The following is an 18825-nucleotide window of genomic DNA, read 5'->3' as shown; positions in this document are numbered from 1 at the left end:
ATGGTGCCCAGGTCTTATATTTTATAACCAAGACAAGAGCTCCTCACTTTCATGTTTTCAATAACATCACTTTTACCAAAACTTTTCCAAACCAAAATGACTATAACTAATCTGGTTTCATAAACTAACATGACTAATTGTTGAAACACATCATTTAAAATTAGTTTTTTTAATTTTGTAAAATTTAGGGTAGCCTCATCCTGAAAATAAGCAAAAACTGCATCAGGCCATAGAAATTGCTTTCAAATATTCTTCAACAACCTACCGAGTAGAGTGACGATAAGTGTAAATGTCATTGGCACTGAGTATCTGGGTCACATGCTAATGTGCGAAAGTCAATCACTTGCTGTCATAAATACATTCAGTGAATAGTGTTGTTGCAAATAGCAAATTATCCATGATTAGGGCAACAATAAACTATCAAGAGGCCTTGAAAATGGATGTTTATTCTAAGACAAACAGATATTTGCGGGAGATAATTGTTATCAATCATGATACAACAGAAGTGAAAGGTCACATCTAGGTGCCACATTATGAGTACACACGTCCCATTGTTCACATGTATACTCAGTGGCAAAAGTAACTGTTCTTACTTTCAGCAATTTCACGGAGGGCAACTTCAGAAATGGGCTTTACACATGGTAAATATGAGGGGAATTGAACCCGTCTTCGGCGAAACGAGCAAATGCTTTAACCACTGAGGCTACCCTACTGCTAAGAATGTATTAACCCTCTCTTATAATACTTACTGTCAGAAGTTTTTATATGTACTTGTATTTAAATGGACTGAAAGTTGACTCCAAAAGTTTTCTTAAAGAGTTTTCTTTTTTTAAATTAAAATAAATTCAACATGTTCAAATTATGCCTCACAATTTTTGCATATTTTACACAAATTATGCCAAAGAGTCTGGTCACGTTATTTCCCCTGCAGTTGGAAAGGCAAAGAAAAGCGGAGGTGTGTCATTTTCTGACTTCTACCACACATTAATATGGCATCAAACAGTTCTTGGTTTGTTGTGTACTCAGAAGATTTATCAGTCTGCAAAGCAACATAATCCACACCATAATTATCATAAAATGACTTTTATCAATAAAAATATTATCAAAGTTATTTTTCCTTTGAATACTAAAACAATTTGCTACACAACTGATAATGTTTTCAATATGTATTCAAGGAAAGACTGTATTTACCATGAGCAGCAAAAGTGTCCTATCTACCTCATATGCAGTATATCATTCTTGAATACTCACTCCCCACAGCAGAACAGTCCTGTCTACCCAATATGCAGTATTACATCCTTGAATACTCCCAGTCCACAGTAGAACAGTCCTGTCTACCCAATATGCAGTATTACACCCTTGAATACTCCCAGTCCACAGTAGAACAGTCCTGTCTACCCAATATGCAGTATTACATCCTTGAATACTCCCAGTCCACAGTAGAACAGTCCTGTCTACCCAATATGCAGTATTACATCCTTGAATACTCACTCCCCACAGTAGAACAGTCCTGTCTACCCAATATGCAGTATTACATCCTTGAATACTCCCAGTCTCCAGTAGAACAGTCCTACCTAACTTATATGCAATTACATCCATGGATAGTCAATGTGTGAAGTCAAACAGTTCTGATTACCCCCTCAACACACACATAAATAAATGCAAAACAAATTAATATTAAATCTTCTGAATATTGTGCATTTATACTTTGCATATATAATATTCAGAATTGTTCAGTTCCATGTATTTCACACTATGTGACTGACAATGTTTCATTGAAACAAGACCAAACACAACTTCCATAATTTCCAGGAATATGTCAACACAGTGTGAGACTGTGACTGTGAGAGACACCAGTTAGTTTCACTTTTGTGATTAACAAGAAATCATATTTCACCATGCAAATAATAAAAGGTCATGTTACTGGCATTACCTGTTGAATAGGTCTGCACAGTATTACTGGTACACTGGTATACTGTGTTACGCTTTCAAACAACATGTATTGCAATATTTTTTGTGTGTTCTGGTATATTGATTTAAAAATAGTTTGACAAATGTTGTTATTATATGTTTCATTTAACCTACCATCTACACAGACATTCATCCACAAACATTTCCCTTTGATATTGATTGACAAAATGGCAGAAATACAGAAGTGATTTTTCTATCATGTTATCTCTCCTGTGTCCATGACTCCAAAATGGCGATGATTGACCAAACTGTCTAACACTTTCTTCACTGTGTAGAAAATAGGATCTGCATGTACAATCAGTGTCAATCACTGTACTTCAGCTCCCAAAATATATCGCAATATGTATCACAATACAGACGACCTGTGAAGATCCGGGTTAGAATAGGTCTTCAGCAACCCATGCTTGCCGTAAAAGGTGACTAATCTTGTCGTAAGAGGCGACTAACAGGATCGGGTGGTCAGACTCGCTGCCTTGGTTGATGCAATGTCATCTTTTCCCAATTGCGTGGATTGATGCTCATGATGCCAATCACTAGATTGTCTGGTCCAGACTTAATTATTTACAGACCGCCGTCATATAGCTGGAATATTGGTGAGTGCAGTGTCATCTTGAAGTGTTCCTGAAGGTAGTATATCCTTTCAATAAGAGACTGTCACTTCCTACAGTATTGTGAACCATATGCCATGCTGCAAAGAGGTACAGGAAAGGACAGACTAAGAAGTCTGTCATACCCGGATTCTCCACCAAATTATCAACGCGTGTCGGTCTTACGTTGATTAATGAACAATTTGTATACTCGTATATATGCAAGGGGCCGACATATGGTTCTCAGTAGGAAGTGACAACTTTGAGACGATGGCGTGCGGTATATACAGTTTTACTTTATACATGTAGATATATACATACAAAAGACACTTTGTGCCAGGTCAGCACATGGTGGTAGTGGTTGGTGTCTAGGTGCCCCGGAGCACCCAGCCTAACCCTAGCTAGGCTAAGGGTAAGACCTTTTTTTCCCCCTTTTCTCTCTCTCTCTTTCTGGACCAAGGCTTATATAGCCAAGGTCACCTGACATTTAGTAAGTAATAAATATAAATGTAAACAGTAAATCATCAGTGACATACTTGCACATCCTGTTCAGGATGGCAGACGGTCGATGTACACAAAACTGGGGATTAACAAATAGGATTAGCATCTAATAAATAACAGCAATTAAGTGTTTCAAGGCATATAGATGGCATGGCTCCAGGGTAATGAGCCTTTGCAATCAAATGTTCTTCAGACAATGGATGTCGTAAATCAGTCGCTATGACAGCAGCATTAAACAACCAACAAACAAACTCAACATAGAAAGATGACACTGAACATGTACTGAAAAAGCCCTCAATATCACCTGTACCTGACTTTTGCCTGCCAAATACAACCGGAACAATTTGTCTGTTTGTTTGTTTGTTTGTTGTTTAACGCCACACTCAGCAATATTCCAGCTATATGATCAAGTCTGGACCAGACAATCCAGCGATTGACATCATTAGCATCGATCCACGTAACTGGGATACGATGACATGGACCAACCAAGTCAGCGAGCCTGACCACACGATCACATAAGTCGCCTCTTATGACAAGCATAGTCCCCTTTTACAACAAGCATAGGTTGCTGAAGACCTATTCTACCCCGGATCTTCACGGGAAGGAACAATTTGTAGCATAATTTTAAGGCACAGGACCGTGTAACTACTAATAATACATAAACAAACTCGCAAAAAAATTGCAGACAAGTCCTCGTTTATTATTATTATTACATGGTCCTGTGCCATTAGTTATCGTTTCTTGACTGCACCTTTCAGCTTATCAATAGCAAATAAAATATCAATAATCCCCAGAGCTATAAGGCATGATAAAGTGTTTCAGGGTTTCTTTCTTAACATTTAAGCAGCCAAACAAACAAGGTCTTCCCTCACATTTCACCTAATCTAATGTTTTCCAGCTACCAGTTATTCATTAGTCTTCTGCAACAATTAAATATTCTACTCAAAAGAAGTTAAAAACCACCTGATTCTTTTATGTTAATACTATAGTTAATCTGTCAAGGCAACATGATAGAATCAGGTGGTCCGTAACTTCTTTTGAGTAGTAAATCTTGAGGGCTCACTCAAACAAGATCATGAATATAGATCTCTCTATTTTGATTGTTTGTTGATTTCAGGACCTCTGACGATGATGAGTGAGTGAAATTCTACCCTGAATCAGGAGGAGCTAGTGAGGTCACTGTAGTGGCGAGCAGGTCCAGGGTATATAATGAATGTACATAGATTATTACCTTAGATCATTGAGGACTGGTATTCATATTGAGTTCAACTCACAAAAAGAAACAGAGTGAATGTTGTTTTGCACTGCTGTCAGAATTACAGAAAACTGTGGTTATAACAAACTCAAAGGGACCACTAATTTTTGTTCGTAATAACCGTAGTTCGTTATAAGCATATATACAACAACTGGCCGGGACTAAAAATAAGTTTGTTATATCAGTCAGTTCATTACAGGCGTGTTGGTTATAAACATAGTTTACTGTCGCTTGGCAAACCAGTGGTTGATACCATGAACATCACTCCACATCCTCAGGATACAATGACAAACCGCAAATCACACTTAAGTAATCATGAATGATCGATACTCATTATAGTTACTCATACAGCAAGCTTGGGGTAGGGGAGACTGCTGCACCAAAATCCCAGAATAAAAGTTAGGAAGAAAAGCAAAAGAAAGATGAAAAAAGGAAGATAGAGGGAAGAAGTCAAGCAGTGACGATATACCTGAGATATATCTGATCTGTGCTCTCTGTGTCCAGTCATGTAGCAATGAAACATGAGACTTTTGACCAGCGTTCACTACAGCAGGCAACTCAACCTTCACTGCCCAGGAATGACGCTTAAATCCATACCAATTTGCCATAAAAAGCGAAAATTATCGATGAAACTAAAACTATTTTGAATATATATAGTTGGCAATTATATATGCCTTCTACACTGCTGTTCTTTTTTCAAACAAATCTGAAATTAATCAAGAAAATATGGACTGGCATGTTAATTTTCGGGCTGAGTAAGGGGTGGTCATAAAGATCACTTACAGTCTATAGTCTAGAAGTTGGTCAGGGATCTCCTGGGCAGACCTGTTCTGCCATGCTGTATACAGTGATCTGATCACACTGCTAGTCATGAATTATTCAGTAAGCACATGAGTTGGGAGGATGAGGACTTCAGGGATGAAAGTACAGTAGCTCATTCTTGCCTGTCACCGATCCAGTGTCAGCAACAGGCACTGACATATGAGAGCTGTGTCAATAGTGTATTAAACCAGTTTGAACAATGGGATTGCTGTGAATGATACCTACACGACTTTCTTCATGTAACTCTCTACCTTCTAACATGAGAAGCAGCCAGGACAACAATCTAGTCAAGGCTAAAAACACATATCTACATTCAACATGATCTACACATATATACCAAGGATATCCCCAGACTTTTTCACAAGTGCTTTTGGGCAGTTTTTTGTTTAAGTGTATAGATTTGACTATTATTATTTGAGCATGTAAAATTGTTCTGATTAAGTCAGTCTTTTCTGATACCTCCCAAGGCTGATGGTCACTGAGCGGCTATTGTCCACTGAGATGGCCCACTCACTGACCAGTGACAACAGGCTCCTGTTCTATAACACTATGGCCATCATTTTGTACAGTTAAATCCTCAAAGTTGTGAATGCCCATTTATAACCATCTTCATTTTGATTGTATAGTTCACCTTTATCACCATGTTGACATTGTGTAGACTGATTTGGGCAAAAAGCTACAACATATTTTCTGTCTTGTCTGTTTCCTGTTTGTAAGTTCTTCATTTAAAATAGAACTAAAAAAACGTCTACTATCTGTCCAAATGTCTGTCTTTTTTTTGTCAACCATATAATTCTATCTGCCCACTTTGTTCAAGAATGTCAGTTATGAATACAGTGTGTTTTATCAAGTTGGTACGTGCTCTTGTCTGGTGACCTTCACTTGTGGTCATCTTTTTATCACATATTTACATTACACAATTGTTGGTTGCCAGAAAATCTACTCAGCACTCCTATACCAGTTATTCTATCAAGTTTTCATATTATCAACTAAATTTAAACATCAACAGACAAACAAATTCATGTCAACCAAGTCATAGATGTACACATGGTGAGTCATGTGAACGTGATGCATCATCCAATACACTGTGCACTGGCTACATGGCTACCTAATGTTTCAATCAAGACGGCACAGTGAACAACCAGCACATCGTTATCAAACCTGGAACACAAGCCACAGATGTGTAGTGACAGTGTATCAAATGAACAATGAAATGAAACGAATCCTTGTCGGACTTGTGGTCGACTGCAAATTGATAAAATGTTCATTAAGATCCAATGCCTATTCTGTATCAAAATTTGATATTGTAGTTATTTTTTATTATAAAGTGTAGGGCATTGAAGGTTCATCAAGGCGCAACCGGCTAAAAATATTTTTGCGTCCTAACATATAAAAATTAAGAATAATACATACCGCCAGTCTCATGGGCCAAAAGCAAATTCCTGTTTGAATAATTAATGATTATCAGAGTAATCATGTGTCAATAGCAGCATATTTTATGATGTACATTTAAATTAACTAGGTTTCTATTTGAATTTAATTTATAATCAAAATAATCCCCTGACATTACAATTACAATTATTATATTTGTTTCCAACAAGGAAACCACATATGTGTATAATTATGGTGGGTTACAGAGCCTGGACAAGGTTATGGTGGTGAGGTGAGGTGAAATGGGGTTTAACGTCACATCCAAGATTATTGCACTAATATAGCGACATGGATGCACATATGTGTGTGTGGCTGCTTGTACTAGTTCGGACTGATACTGATTTATAGTGCCAGCCCACTGAGATACCATGCCGCAGTTAAACATGAATACCCCACTCAGACACAGTATACTGACTCCGAGGCGACCAGTCCTTGTTTTAGCCTGTTAATGCCGGGCGCCAGACAGAGTAACAACAAGTACCATCTTTTAACGTCTTTTGGTATGACGCGGCCAGGGATCGAACCCAAGACCTTCCCCTCTCCAGGCGGATGCTCTACCACTAGACCTCGAAGGCGGTCAACAAGGTTATGATGTCTGCCACATGTTGCCAGCCTGACGATGATAAAACCTTGGACTCCCACCTTCATGCTAATTCATGAGGATCCTTAAAAGTACTCTTCAGCTTTCCCAGGAACCAGGTAAATCCCTGGTGCATACAGCTGAATATGAACTCATTTCTTGCAGCTGGTACAAAACACGGCATACTTTAACATAGGTTTATGATAGGCGTAGTGCTATTAGGACCGCTTTGATGAGCAGGACCCTGATGCTGAAAGTCGGAAATGATAAGGGAATTAACCATGTTAACACATCCTCGATTGTCCTGGGCATTTGACTTGATTCTATTTATACAATGAAACAATGATGTCATGACTATTTACCACCACAGCTTTGTTTCAGAAGTGAAATCTCCATCTCCATCTGTATTACCATGACCAATTTAGCACAGAATGTCTCTAGTTCACATGCTGCATATCAATAACCAATAAAAATGAATCTTGTTCAAGTGAGATCAGCATAGATCTACATTCAAAATCGCAGCTTCATACAAGCAGGAATATTTGGGCGACTCAGAGGACTGTTCTAAATTATATTGTTGATGGAAAGGTTGTTATCAGGATTATGAAGATGAGAAGGATGTCCTTTTTCTACAAGGCATTCCCAGTATCATTTGAGTGTACATGGAAAAGGGTGAGACGAGGACTGGTCATATCAGGCGTCATGTTTCAATAATTAAAGAACACCTTCATTTCACTGGATAGCTATATTTAGCGTTGTGTCATTAAACGGCATAAACATGACACATAATTATTTTTTTCCGGGCTTAAATATTTTATGCCAAAATGGTCTTTTCACAGTTGACTCATTTGGGAATCAAACCAGGAAAATCTGTCAAATGAGCAAACACACTGACCACTTGCCTAAGAGGGGGCACGGGTGGCCCAGTCGTCTAAGGAACCGCGATTCGCTGTGCAGAGTTGCGTCCCTTGGGCACGCCAGAAACCTATGATTGTGGGTTCGAATCCCGGTTCGCCCCGATTATGTTTCTAGGTTGGTGAGCCCCATACCCTTGCTCGTGGGTTTCACCGAAGTGGTAAACGTCGGAGACCTGCATCACTTCGGGCTTTCCTCCCACATTAAGCTGACACGCCGCGATATAACTGGAATACTGTTAAAAGCGGCGTTAAACCCAACTCACTCACTCACTCACTTGCCTAAGAAACAACCCTGGTCCAAGGTGTATGAAATCAGACCAAAACTTGTCATTAAGCAAGATACAAAACCTAGCATACACTCACCTACATGTCAAACACGTTGGCCATTATCAGTTGTGTGTTGGCGTAGAAAAAGATTATCTTAAACCACAGAATCTATGTCCCATCTTGACCAGGCAAATAGTCATTGACTTTATTATCTTGAATATGTTCTCACAAGCTTGAAGACATCAAACAAGTGAGGTCTTGAGCCATACCTTAAGAATATCCTTGAACTATGTTTAGTGACACCATGTCATAATCAACATAATGATGACACGGGGTGAATATCATCATGTTTCTAGTTTCATATACAATCATACATTGTGTAATAAAGAGATTAACAACAACAACAATAATAATAATAAATAATAATACAGTAAACTATGTTTTTAACAAACACCTGTATGCCGAACTGACGGATATAACAAACTGTTTTGGGGTCCCGTCCATTTCCTGTATATAGGCTGTATATAATGAACTACGGTTATAAGTATAACTAACTAAAATTAATGGTCCCTTTTAGTTCGTTATAACCGTAGTTTACTGTACTATATGGAAAGTAGTAATGCGCTAGTCCATCCGTTGAAGCTCAAAGCACTAACACTATCATTATCCTGGTCAAAGGATCAGTGTGCACTTATTATCCTTCTCAGCTCCCTGGGAAGTATACAACCCAAGCTGCCTGTGAGGCATAGAAGGTTAACAGTCACGATCAGCTACTGGGTACCATTCATTGCTGGGTGAAAAGAGGCATATTTCGAACAAAGTCACATGCCTAAGAAGACATCACATGTGCTTCCTCTGCTATATATATTTCATGTGAAGAAACAAAACCTACACAATGATATTTATTTCCGTGTTACGTTCAAAGAAATTGGGTGTCAACAATATCTTCTGCTCTGATTTATCAATCACTTTGCACAACTCCAACTGTCAAGTATGTGAGTGTTGTGAGGACATAAGGTATGCTGATAATAAATATCAAATAGTCAAAGATATAACCAATAAGTCCCATCTTATAATATTGTGTAGAGCTTATTGCAAAGACGAATGTGAGTAGTACTGCAATGTTCTTGTCATCAACAAACTAAAATTTACGATCAATGGGAAAACATGATAACTTTAAAACGATAATATCGGACAGCATGCCTATCAATGTTAAGTGCCTGAGGTCAACAATGGCTGTTATGGGTGGTTGTGTGCAGAGAAATTTGAAAAAAAAATCCTTGCCTTGTTCACAATTCATGCTAACTTTAGCTGGAATGAGTCACTTGAGTAATGATACAATATCCCGGCCATACCTTTTTTTATCTTCATATATATATATATATATATATATATATATATATATATATATATATATATAGGATCAGTACAATTGTGACTATAGAACAGGATCAGTACATGTGACTATAGAGCAGGATCAGTACATGTGACTATAGAACAGGACCAGTACATGTGACTATAGAGCAGGATCAGTACATTTGACTATAGAACAGGATCAGTACATGTGACCAGAGACCATATAATAGAGGGACGGCCCTCTAGCCTATGCGCGAAACCATCAGTGCTACGGCTTGTACTGCGCAGCCTGTCCGGAAGCGAGCAGAAACGCGTTAACTGCAGTCATCGCTGTCGCCTTTTTTTCCCATGCAAAAGATATATTTTACAAAACAAAATTACACTCATGTATTTCTTAACATTGTTAACATTACAACTGAGATTTGTTGGTGCCCTAAAGCATGTCGTTGTCACTGTATTTGATGACTGTGATCACGCTTTGTCTTTGTCCGAGAGAACAAAATGGCGCACATGTAAAATCGGCAAAAGTGCAGATTTTAATTTTCAATAACGGCCTCTAATTCGCAATGAAAGTCCTTGGTTACCAAGGTGTATAAAAAGGATATATGTTAAAAATTGGCTTAGTGCCATTTACAAATTTAGGGCGGATGCGATATTTCAGATTTTGACTCAAGAAATGGGACTAAATCTGACTTTTCCCGAAATAATTACACCACAACTCTTAATTTCCGCATGCTTTCAGACGAATGTGTTCCTATCATCGGTCCTGAATTAAATAGTTTTACATTCATCACGATTTCCCCTTTGGCTTGGTACCAAAGTTATTTAGGTACGATCGGTAGTTTTTTTTGTATGATTTTTGGCGCAAGGCCATATTTTACGTCACATATTTTAAATTAAATTACCATATAGCAGACGAAATAACATGCATTTTGTCTGTGATTATCATCCGCATATATCTTTTGAAACATTATACAAAGTGACTTATATTGTATGATATTAGAATTGTTTTTGTAAGACGCGTATTTTTTTTACCTTTGCTTTCGCCATTTTTTCGTAAGTTTAACTTTGTTTCAGTTAGGCTTCTATCACATATCGCGCATATACTACATACTACAATACTACATATTTGTTATCTTCTGAAGATTTTGTCTGTATTAATCATGACTACATTTAATCAATTATTTATTTTATGCCGTGTAAATATTGATTATGAGCAAAATGATCTTGGCCTAAACCCAATCATAATAATGTAAATATGATGAAGGTACTACTTACTTTGTGTATTTACACAACAATGAAAACATCATACAAAAATAAAAATCCGTTAAATGAAATATTTGTATTATAAAATTATCATTTGCTTTGTAAATGCCAAGAAAAAAGAAGGATTATATCGGCAGTCGTCGGGAGAGAAGTTCCAGACAACAAGGTCGAAGGTGTCAAACTTATCTCGCTCCGGCAAACCCTATTATCACTGCTAGCCCCAAACTGGCATTAACCAATAACATTTGATTCTTTCGAAGCCCATTGTCAGACACATCGAAAATTCATTTAACAACGCTCGTAGTTTAATGTGTATTTTTAATTCATTGGAACTATTAGCATTATAAAATAGTAGCGAATTTACATGAAATAAAAACATTAATATGGCGTCATTTTTTTTCTGGCTAATAGTAAAGCGTTTACACCAGTCGGTGATCATGCATTTTTGCAAGTAAATCTAGTCTGGACTTAATATAAGATATGAAGTTAATCTGGAGATATATTTTGTGAACATCGGGAATATGGTGATATGTTACAAGTGTCTTCCCTGCTTCTGAATGAGTTTTATTTACACTTCCTGAGTTCCTGTGCAATTTACCGGATCGTAGTTTTCTGTGGCGTTCGTAATAGATTTGGTATATTTGTTTATTTATAATAGTTAACAATTGCAGCATAAAATGAGATATGTAAATTGAAATAAATGTCCCGGAAGACACACATGTTCAGCAAATAATTTGCAGCCAACTGACATGTCCTAATGAGAGATATCATACAAAAATCTTTGTAATCCGCTAAGAGACGTCCTTTTATTGGATTGTCGCTGGTCGTAGTCGGAGAAATCTCGGCTAAGGGAATTAACTCTTACCCCGGATATTATGTAATATTGTTTACGTGGTTACCAGAATGGTCAGTCGTGAATGTCTGCGCATCTATTGCGCATCTGCAGCGGTACAGGGAGGTTAACAGCAGGGTGTCGGGGTGTATCAGTTACATGCCAGACCGTAGCGCTGATGGTTAGTGATAAACTGTTGGTGAGGGCCGTCCCTCTATTATATGGTCTCTGATGTGACTATAGAACAGGACCAGTACATGTGACTATAGAGCAGGATCAGTACATTTGACTATAGAGCAGGATCAGTACATGTGACTATAGAACAGGATCAGTACATGTGACTATAGAGCAGGATCAGTACATTTGACTATAGAACAGGATCAGTACATGTGACTATAGAGCAGGATCAGTACATGTGACTATAGAGCAGGAACAGTACATGTGACTATAGAGCAGGATCAGTACATGTGACTATAGAACAGGACCAGTACATGTGACTATAGAGCAGGATCAGTACATTTGACTATAGAACAGGATCAGTACATGTGACTATAGAGCAGGATCAGTACATGTGACTATAGAGCAGGATCAGTACATGTGACTATAGAACAGGATCAGTAAATGTGACTATAGAGCAGGATCAGTACATGTGACTATAGAACAGGATCAGTACATGTGACTATAGAACAGGACCAGTACATGTGACTATAGAACAGGATCAGTACATGTGACTATAGAACAGGATCAGTACATGTGACTATAGAACAGGATCAGTACATGTGACTATAGAACAGGATCAGTACATGTGACTATAGAACAGGATCAGTACATGTGACTAAAGAGCAGGATCAGTACATGTGACTATAGAGCAGGATCAGTACATGTGACTATAGAGCAGGATCAGTACATGTGACTATAGAACAGGATCAGTACATGTGACTATAGAACATGACCAGTACATGTGACTATAGAGCAGGATCAGTACATGTGACTATAGAACAGGATCAGTACATGTGACTAAAGAGCAGGATCAGTACATGTGACTATAGAACAGGATCAGTACATGTGACTATAGAGCAGGATCAGTACATGTGACTATAGAACAGGATCAGTACATGTGACTATAGAACAGGATCAGTACATGTGAATATAGAACAGGATCAGTACATGTGACTATAGAGCAGGATCAGTACATGTGACTATAGAACAGGATCAGTACATGTGACTATAGAATAGGATCAGTACATGTGACTATAGAACAGGATCAGTACATGTGACTATAGAACAGGATCAGTACATGTGACTATAGAACAGGATCAGTACATGTGACTATAGAACAGGATCAGCACATGTGACTATAGAGCAGGATCAGTACATGTGACTATAGAACAGGATCAGTACATGTGACTATAGAGCAGGATCAGTACATGTGACTATAGAACAGGATCAGTACATGTGACTATAGAACAGGATCAGTACATGTGACTATAGAGCAGGATCAGTACATGTGACTATAGAGCAGGATCAGTACATGTGACTATAGAGCAGGATCAGTACATGTGACTATAGAGCAGGATCAGTGCATATGACTATAGAGCAGGATCATATTTTAATTCTCTGATCGATAATGCTAAAAACCAAAAGGACATCTTCAGGATAACAAATCGACTTTTGTACAAAGGAAAACCACATGTGTTACCAGATGATGACACAACTGATGAAGAAAAAGCTGAAAACTTCTCCAGATTCTTCTCAGAAAAGATTTGTCTTATCAGAAAGAACATTGCAGACCTTCCTTCAAAACCTGTACAACCCAATCCAACGGATACATTATATCAAATGTCCACAGATCAATTACATCATTTTCATCTGACAACAGAGACAGAGATCAAACGAGTCATCCGTGACAGTCCAGCGAAATCGTGCTCCCTGGATCCACTTCCAACTTGGCTGCTAAAAGAGTGCCTTGACGAGTTCACTCCTGTCGTTACTCGCATTGTGAATAAATCACTCGAGGAATCCTGCGTTCCAGATGATCTAAAGTATGCTCTTGTCACACCTTTGATAAAAAAACCTCAGTTGGATGCAAATGACCTGAAAAATTACCGTCCAGTCTCCAACCTCTCATTTATATCTAAAGTGATTGAACGCATTGTTGTGAAGAGGCTGACGGCTACCCGACCGCCCCTTGTAGAAAAGGAAATGTGGGGAATTCAACTCCTGAGTTCACTGAAGTGTTTTCTCCTGAAAATAACACCTTGCATTCCTGAAAAAACAATGTGTGCGATTACTGACAGACCACTCAAATATAGTAGAGGTGTAGTGATCACCTGTAGATAACTGACAGGTCAGTCTATGATCAAATCAAAAGACAGTCCAAGTTTTTGACTACAATAAGTAGAGTCTTGGTAAGTAGTTTAATAACATAATATTGTCTGTTAAAGCCTTTTGTTTACTGTAGATGGAATTTTGTATAATTTATTATTTTAGCGATTGTTGCTCATAGTTAGGTAGTTGGTTCATAGCCAGAAAAGTTGGTAAATAGCAAAGGTGTCATGGGTCACATGACTGATATTACTTGACTGGTAGTTTTATGCTGTTGTTAGTTAATGTTCAGTGTCCGGACAAACATTACAAGTTGTAGGCCGGTCTCGAGGGGGACATGGGTTGATGTACCCCCTATGTTAATTTATATTCCGTGAAGGGATCGATCGGTGGACACCAAATTTATCTTATTGCAAACCTAATTATATTGCAGGTATAACATATGCATTCATGCTTTGGTCCAAATCGGTATACCATAGTTTGGCATTAATATCCACTTAGCAGATGACAGACTTAGAGTCTTTGATCTAGTTCATTCTAAAAATATTGTAAATATCTGGAGAATGGCTTCCTTCTTCATTTATTCGAGATACAAAATTATCAGTAGGTATGTTGCGAATGTCATGCCAACAGTTGGGCAATTCCAGCAGGGAACATAAGAAAAGTACCTTACATGTTGGCGCGACAGATTGAAATAATAGAATGAGTCTGAGCCATTCAGAATCCCACATTTGTATGTAAAGTAAGATAAGAAGTTATCTATCACAGGTGTGTGAATCATGTTCAGAGAATGATGATCATTACTTCAACACATATTGATGTACTTGACACAATTCAAAGTCAATTGTGTTCATGATGTGAAGACAGATTATATTTGATAGCAAGCCATACTGGTGAGTGTCAAGGAGGTTACCAGTCAGTTGTAGATCCAAGTCTGGTTAGATAGATTGGGGGCCATTGTGCAAAGTGATCTCATTTCTGAACTTTTCATTCAACATAAAAATGTAAATTAAGCACCTAACAAGGGTCTCTTTAAAAACGATTAATGAATGTTTCACTCTTCCGCCTTATCCTAAAACTCCTGCTTAGATATGGCTGAGTGAACATGGTGTTGACAGCACATCACAAGGGGAACAAGATTAGAGAACATCACTTCCTTGCTTAACTGGCCAGATATTACTGCCGCAGATAACAAGATTCATTGTTTGTCTTGACTGAGTCTTATGTGTCCTACACTTTTGTCGAACAACAGTTAACAAAAACAACTCTCAACCCAGGATAGAATGGAGCTGTTACCAAGTTTAGTGAATGAATAGTTACACAGTAACTAGAGAGGTCTGACTACAGGTGATGGTTGGTAAAGAATAGAGAATAGTTAGACAGTAACTAGAGGTGAGTGGGTGAGTTGGGTTTAACGCCGCTTTTAACAGTATTCCAGTTATATCACGGCATGTCAGCTTAATGTGGGAGCAAAGCCCGAAGTGATGCGGGTCTCAGACGTTTACCACTTCGGTGAAACCGAAACCTAGAAACATAATTCATAACCGGGATTCGAACCCACAATCATAGGTTTCTGGCGTGCCCAAGGGATGCACAGTGAATCGCGGCGCCTTCGACGACTGGGCCACCCATGCCCCCAACTAGAGAGGTCTGACTACAGGTGATGGTTGGTTGGTAAAGTATAGTTTTAAAGTAGAGTATTAGTTGGTATCCAGTGATAATGACAAATGATATCTTACTACAGGTGATGTTTGGTATTTTATAGTCAGTAGTTGGTTTGTAACATGTGCTGTTTGACTATCTACATTTGCATGGTGTGTAATTAACCAACAATCTACCAAGCATATCTACATATGACATGTACAATGTCAGTCACTGATCATCTATCAAACACTCGAGTCGATTTACAGAAATCTGTAATGTAATGTCAAAGAGAAAATTAATAAACATTAAATATGAAAACTGTTAATTTTCATACAAGTATGAAAGTTGAAAAGATATTAGATCTTGGCCATTACATGTTAGCTTCAGTCAATGATAGGATTTGTGCTTCCACTGACTGTTGGTAGTTGGTTAAGGCCATGATTCCGTGTCTCTTCACTGGTGATAGCTGATGTCAAGATACACCTACCTATTAATACATATCACTTGAGTGACGATATGATTATCACAATACTACTTTTTGTGTGAACTATTCCATGTTCCATGTGGCCGCGCTTGCAAGAAGCTGCAACTGTCAGACCAGAGTTGTGTTAGCCCTCACTCAGTCACAATAGTGTTTAAGTACGAGGGTTACAGCCACTTTCAGGTGTTTCATAATCACTAATACTTCATGATTATCAAGTAGGCGTTGTGTTTGTCAGCAAATGTGAATGTGATACAAGCTGCAAATGTCACATGACATATCTGTATCCAACACCGTCATGTTGGATGACATTCACACCCAAATACCAGTGTCTGCCCAGTACTGACAGCTGTTGACATTCACTCCCAAATACCAATGTCTGCCCACTACTGACAGATCTTCCTTCCTGCCCTCCCACCAGTGTCCATCTCCTCTAACCACCTACAGTGTCCATCTCATCTACCATCTATAGTGTCCATCTCCTCTAACCACCTACAGTGTCCCATCTCCTCTACACACCTACAGTGTCCATCTCCTCTACCCACCTACAGTGTCCATCTCCTTTACCACCTACAGTGTCCCATCTCCTCTACCACCTACAGTGTCCATCTCCTCTACCACCTACAGTGTCCATCTCCTCTACCCACCTACAGTGTCCCATCTCCTCTACCCACCTACAGTGTCCCATCTCCTCTACCCACCTACAATGTCCATCTCCTCTACCCACCTACAGTGTCCATTTCCTCTACCACCTACAGTGTCCCATCTCCTCTACCCACCTACAGTGTCCATCTCCTCTACCACCTACAGTGTCCATCTCCTCTACCACCTACAGTGTCCATCTCCTCTACCACCTACAGTGTCCATCTCCTCTACCCACCTACAGTGTCCATCTCCTCTACCCACCTACAGTGTCCATCTCCTCTACCATCTACAATGTCCCATCTCCTCTACCCACCTACAGTGTCCATCTCCTCTACCACCTACAGTGTCCATCTCCTCTACCATCTACAATGTCCCATCTCCTCTACCATCTACAATGTCCATCTCCTCTACCACCTACAGTGTCCATCTCCTCTACCCACCTACAGTGTCCATCTCCTCTACCATCTACAATGTCCCATCTCCTCTACCACCTACAGTGTCCATCTCCTCTACCATCTACAGTGTCCATCTCCTCTACCACCTACAGTGTCCCATCTCCTCTACCCACCTACAGTGTCCATCTCCTCTACCCACCTACAGTGTCCCATCTCCTCTACCACCTACAGTGTCCATCTCCTCTACCACCTACAGTGTCCCATCTCCTCTACCATCTACAGTGTCCATCTCCTCTACCACCTACAGTGTCCATCTCCTCTACCACCTACAATGTCCATCTCCTCTACCACCTACAGTGTCCATCTCCTCTACCACCTACAGTGTCCATCTCCTCTACCACCTACAATGTCCATCTCCTCTACCACCTACTAACATGGTATTCGTGTGTGCATGCTAACAGGTGCCATGACAACATTTTTGAATTATTCAAAAGTAAAACCTTACTTCATTGTACATGTACAGAAAGATTTTATGAACATCTTTTGACAACATTCTGTACTGTGGCATCAAGTAATCAAATATGACATGTGTCATGGGAGTTATAAAAAAGCAAGTTAGTGTACGGTAAGTCATTCTACAATGGCAGAAGCACGTGTGCAATTTGTTCCCAATTCCTGGGGTGGCTAGAGTTTAGTATTCAATGGATATAAGTTTAGAAAGAAGTCAAGAAGAAATCAAACTGTCAACTGGACATGGGCATGTCTGGTATTTCAGCTTTTGCTGATTACATCACCGAGTTTTGGGTTGAGGGAGGGGATAGGTTGATGTGGAACCACTTCTGCACCACTGGCCCCAGAACCACCAATCATGTGGAAGGGTGGCATTCCAAACTTAACAACATTGCTGCAAGCCACCCAAACATGTTCAAATGGATTAACATCATCAAATCAGAACAATGCTACAATGAAGTGACCATTCTTCAGCTGAAGGCCGGTGGTTCCCTGACACCAAAACGAAGAAAATATAGAAACCTGGAGGAAAGAATTGACATTCAAAAACATAGACTCGGTTCCATCACACCACTTGTTTATGGTGACGCTGTTTCTCATCTTGTGGGATTGTAAATTTGTGTATTATGTCATGTGTATTAATTCATATTCATGTATATTTAGTAAATTAAAAATTTAAAATGCGTTATATACAATAAAAACAAAATGTGATAAACTTTACTTTTTTCCCTTATTTGCCTGCATACTTGCATTTAAAATACAGACTATAGCCGTAATCCCCATTGTTCTAGGGATTTAGTACGGGCCACTAATTTTAATCCCGAAACAATACGTGTCGGCAAAAAGAGAACACCCCGTTCAGTAGATCTGGACAAGAACAGACCTTACATTTCAATGCTAATGGTCACAGCCAGCCCACAGCCCATAGCCATGATAACAATTAACCTATTTTCCATTGTCGATGGTCCAAGACATACATGATGTATGTGCTATGATAATACAGCTATTCTAACATTCCTGAAAAGTGCCATGGTCATTAG

General features: G+C 38.9%; 2 protein-coding genes across 4 annotated transcripts in view; one reads left to right on the top strand and one right to left on the bottom strand.

Annotated features, from left to right (window-relative positions):
- LOC124149212 (ankyrin-2-like) overlaps window positions 1-18825 on the bottom strand; it is a 94578-nt gene that overhangs the window by 60425 nt on the left and 15328 nt on the right. The window lies entirely within an intron of this gene.
- On the top strand, window positions 1284-17733 carry LOC125372465 (extensin-like). The gene is made up of 2 exons (XM_048382550.1): window positions 1284-1559; window positions 16708-17733. Exons 1-2 carry the CDS (start codon window positions 1284-1286, stop codon window positions 17731-17733), a joined length of 1302 nt encoding a protein of 433 aa, XP_048238507.1.

Source organism: Haliotis rufescens, unplaced genomic scaffold, assembly GCF_023055435.1.
Source record: "Haliotis rufescens isolate VD_foot unplaced genomic scaffold, xgHalRufe1.0.p SCAF_4, whole genome shotgun sequence".
Classification (NCBI taxonomy): Eukaryota; Metazoa; Mollusca; class Gastropoda; order Lepetellida; family Haliotidae; genus Haliotis; species Haliotis rufescens.
Note: the sequence above shows the minus strand (reverse complement) of the source record. Positions and strands in the feature narration are given on the sequence as shown.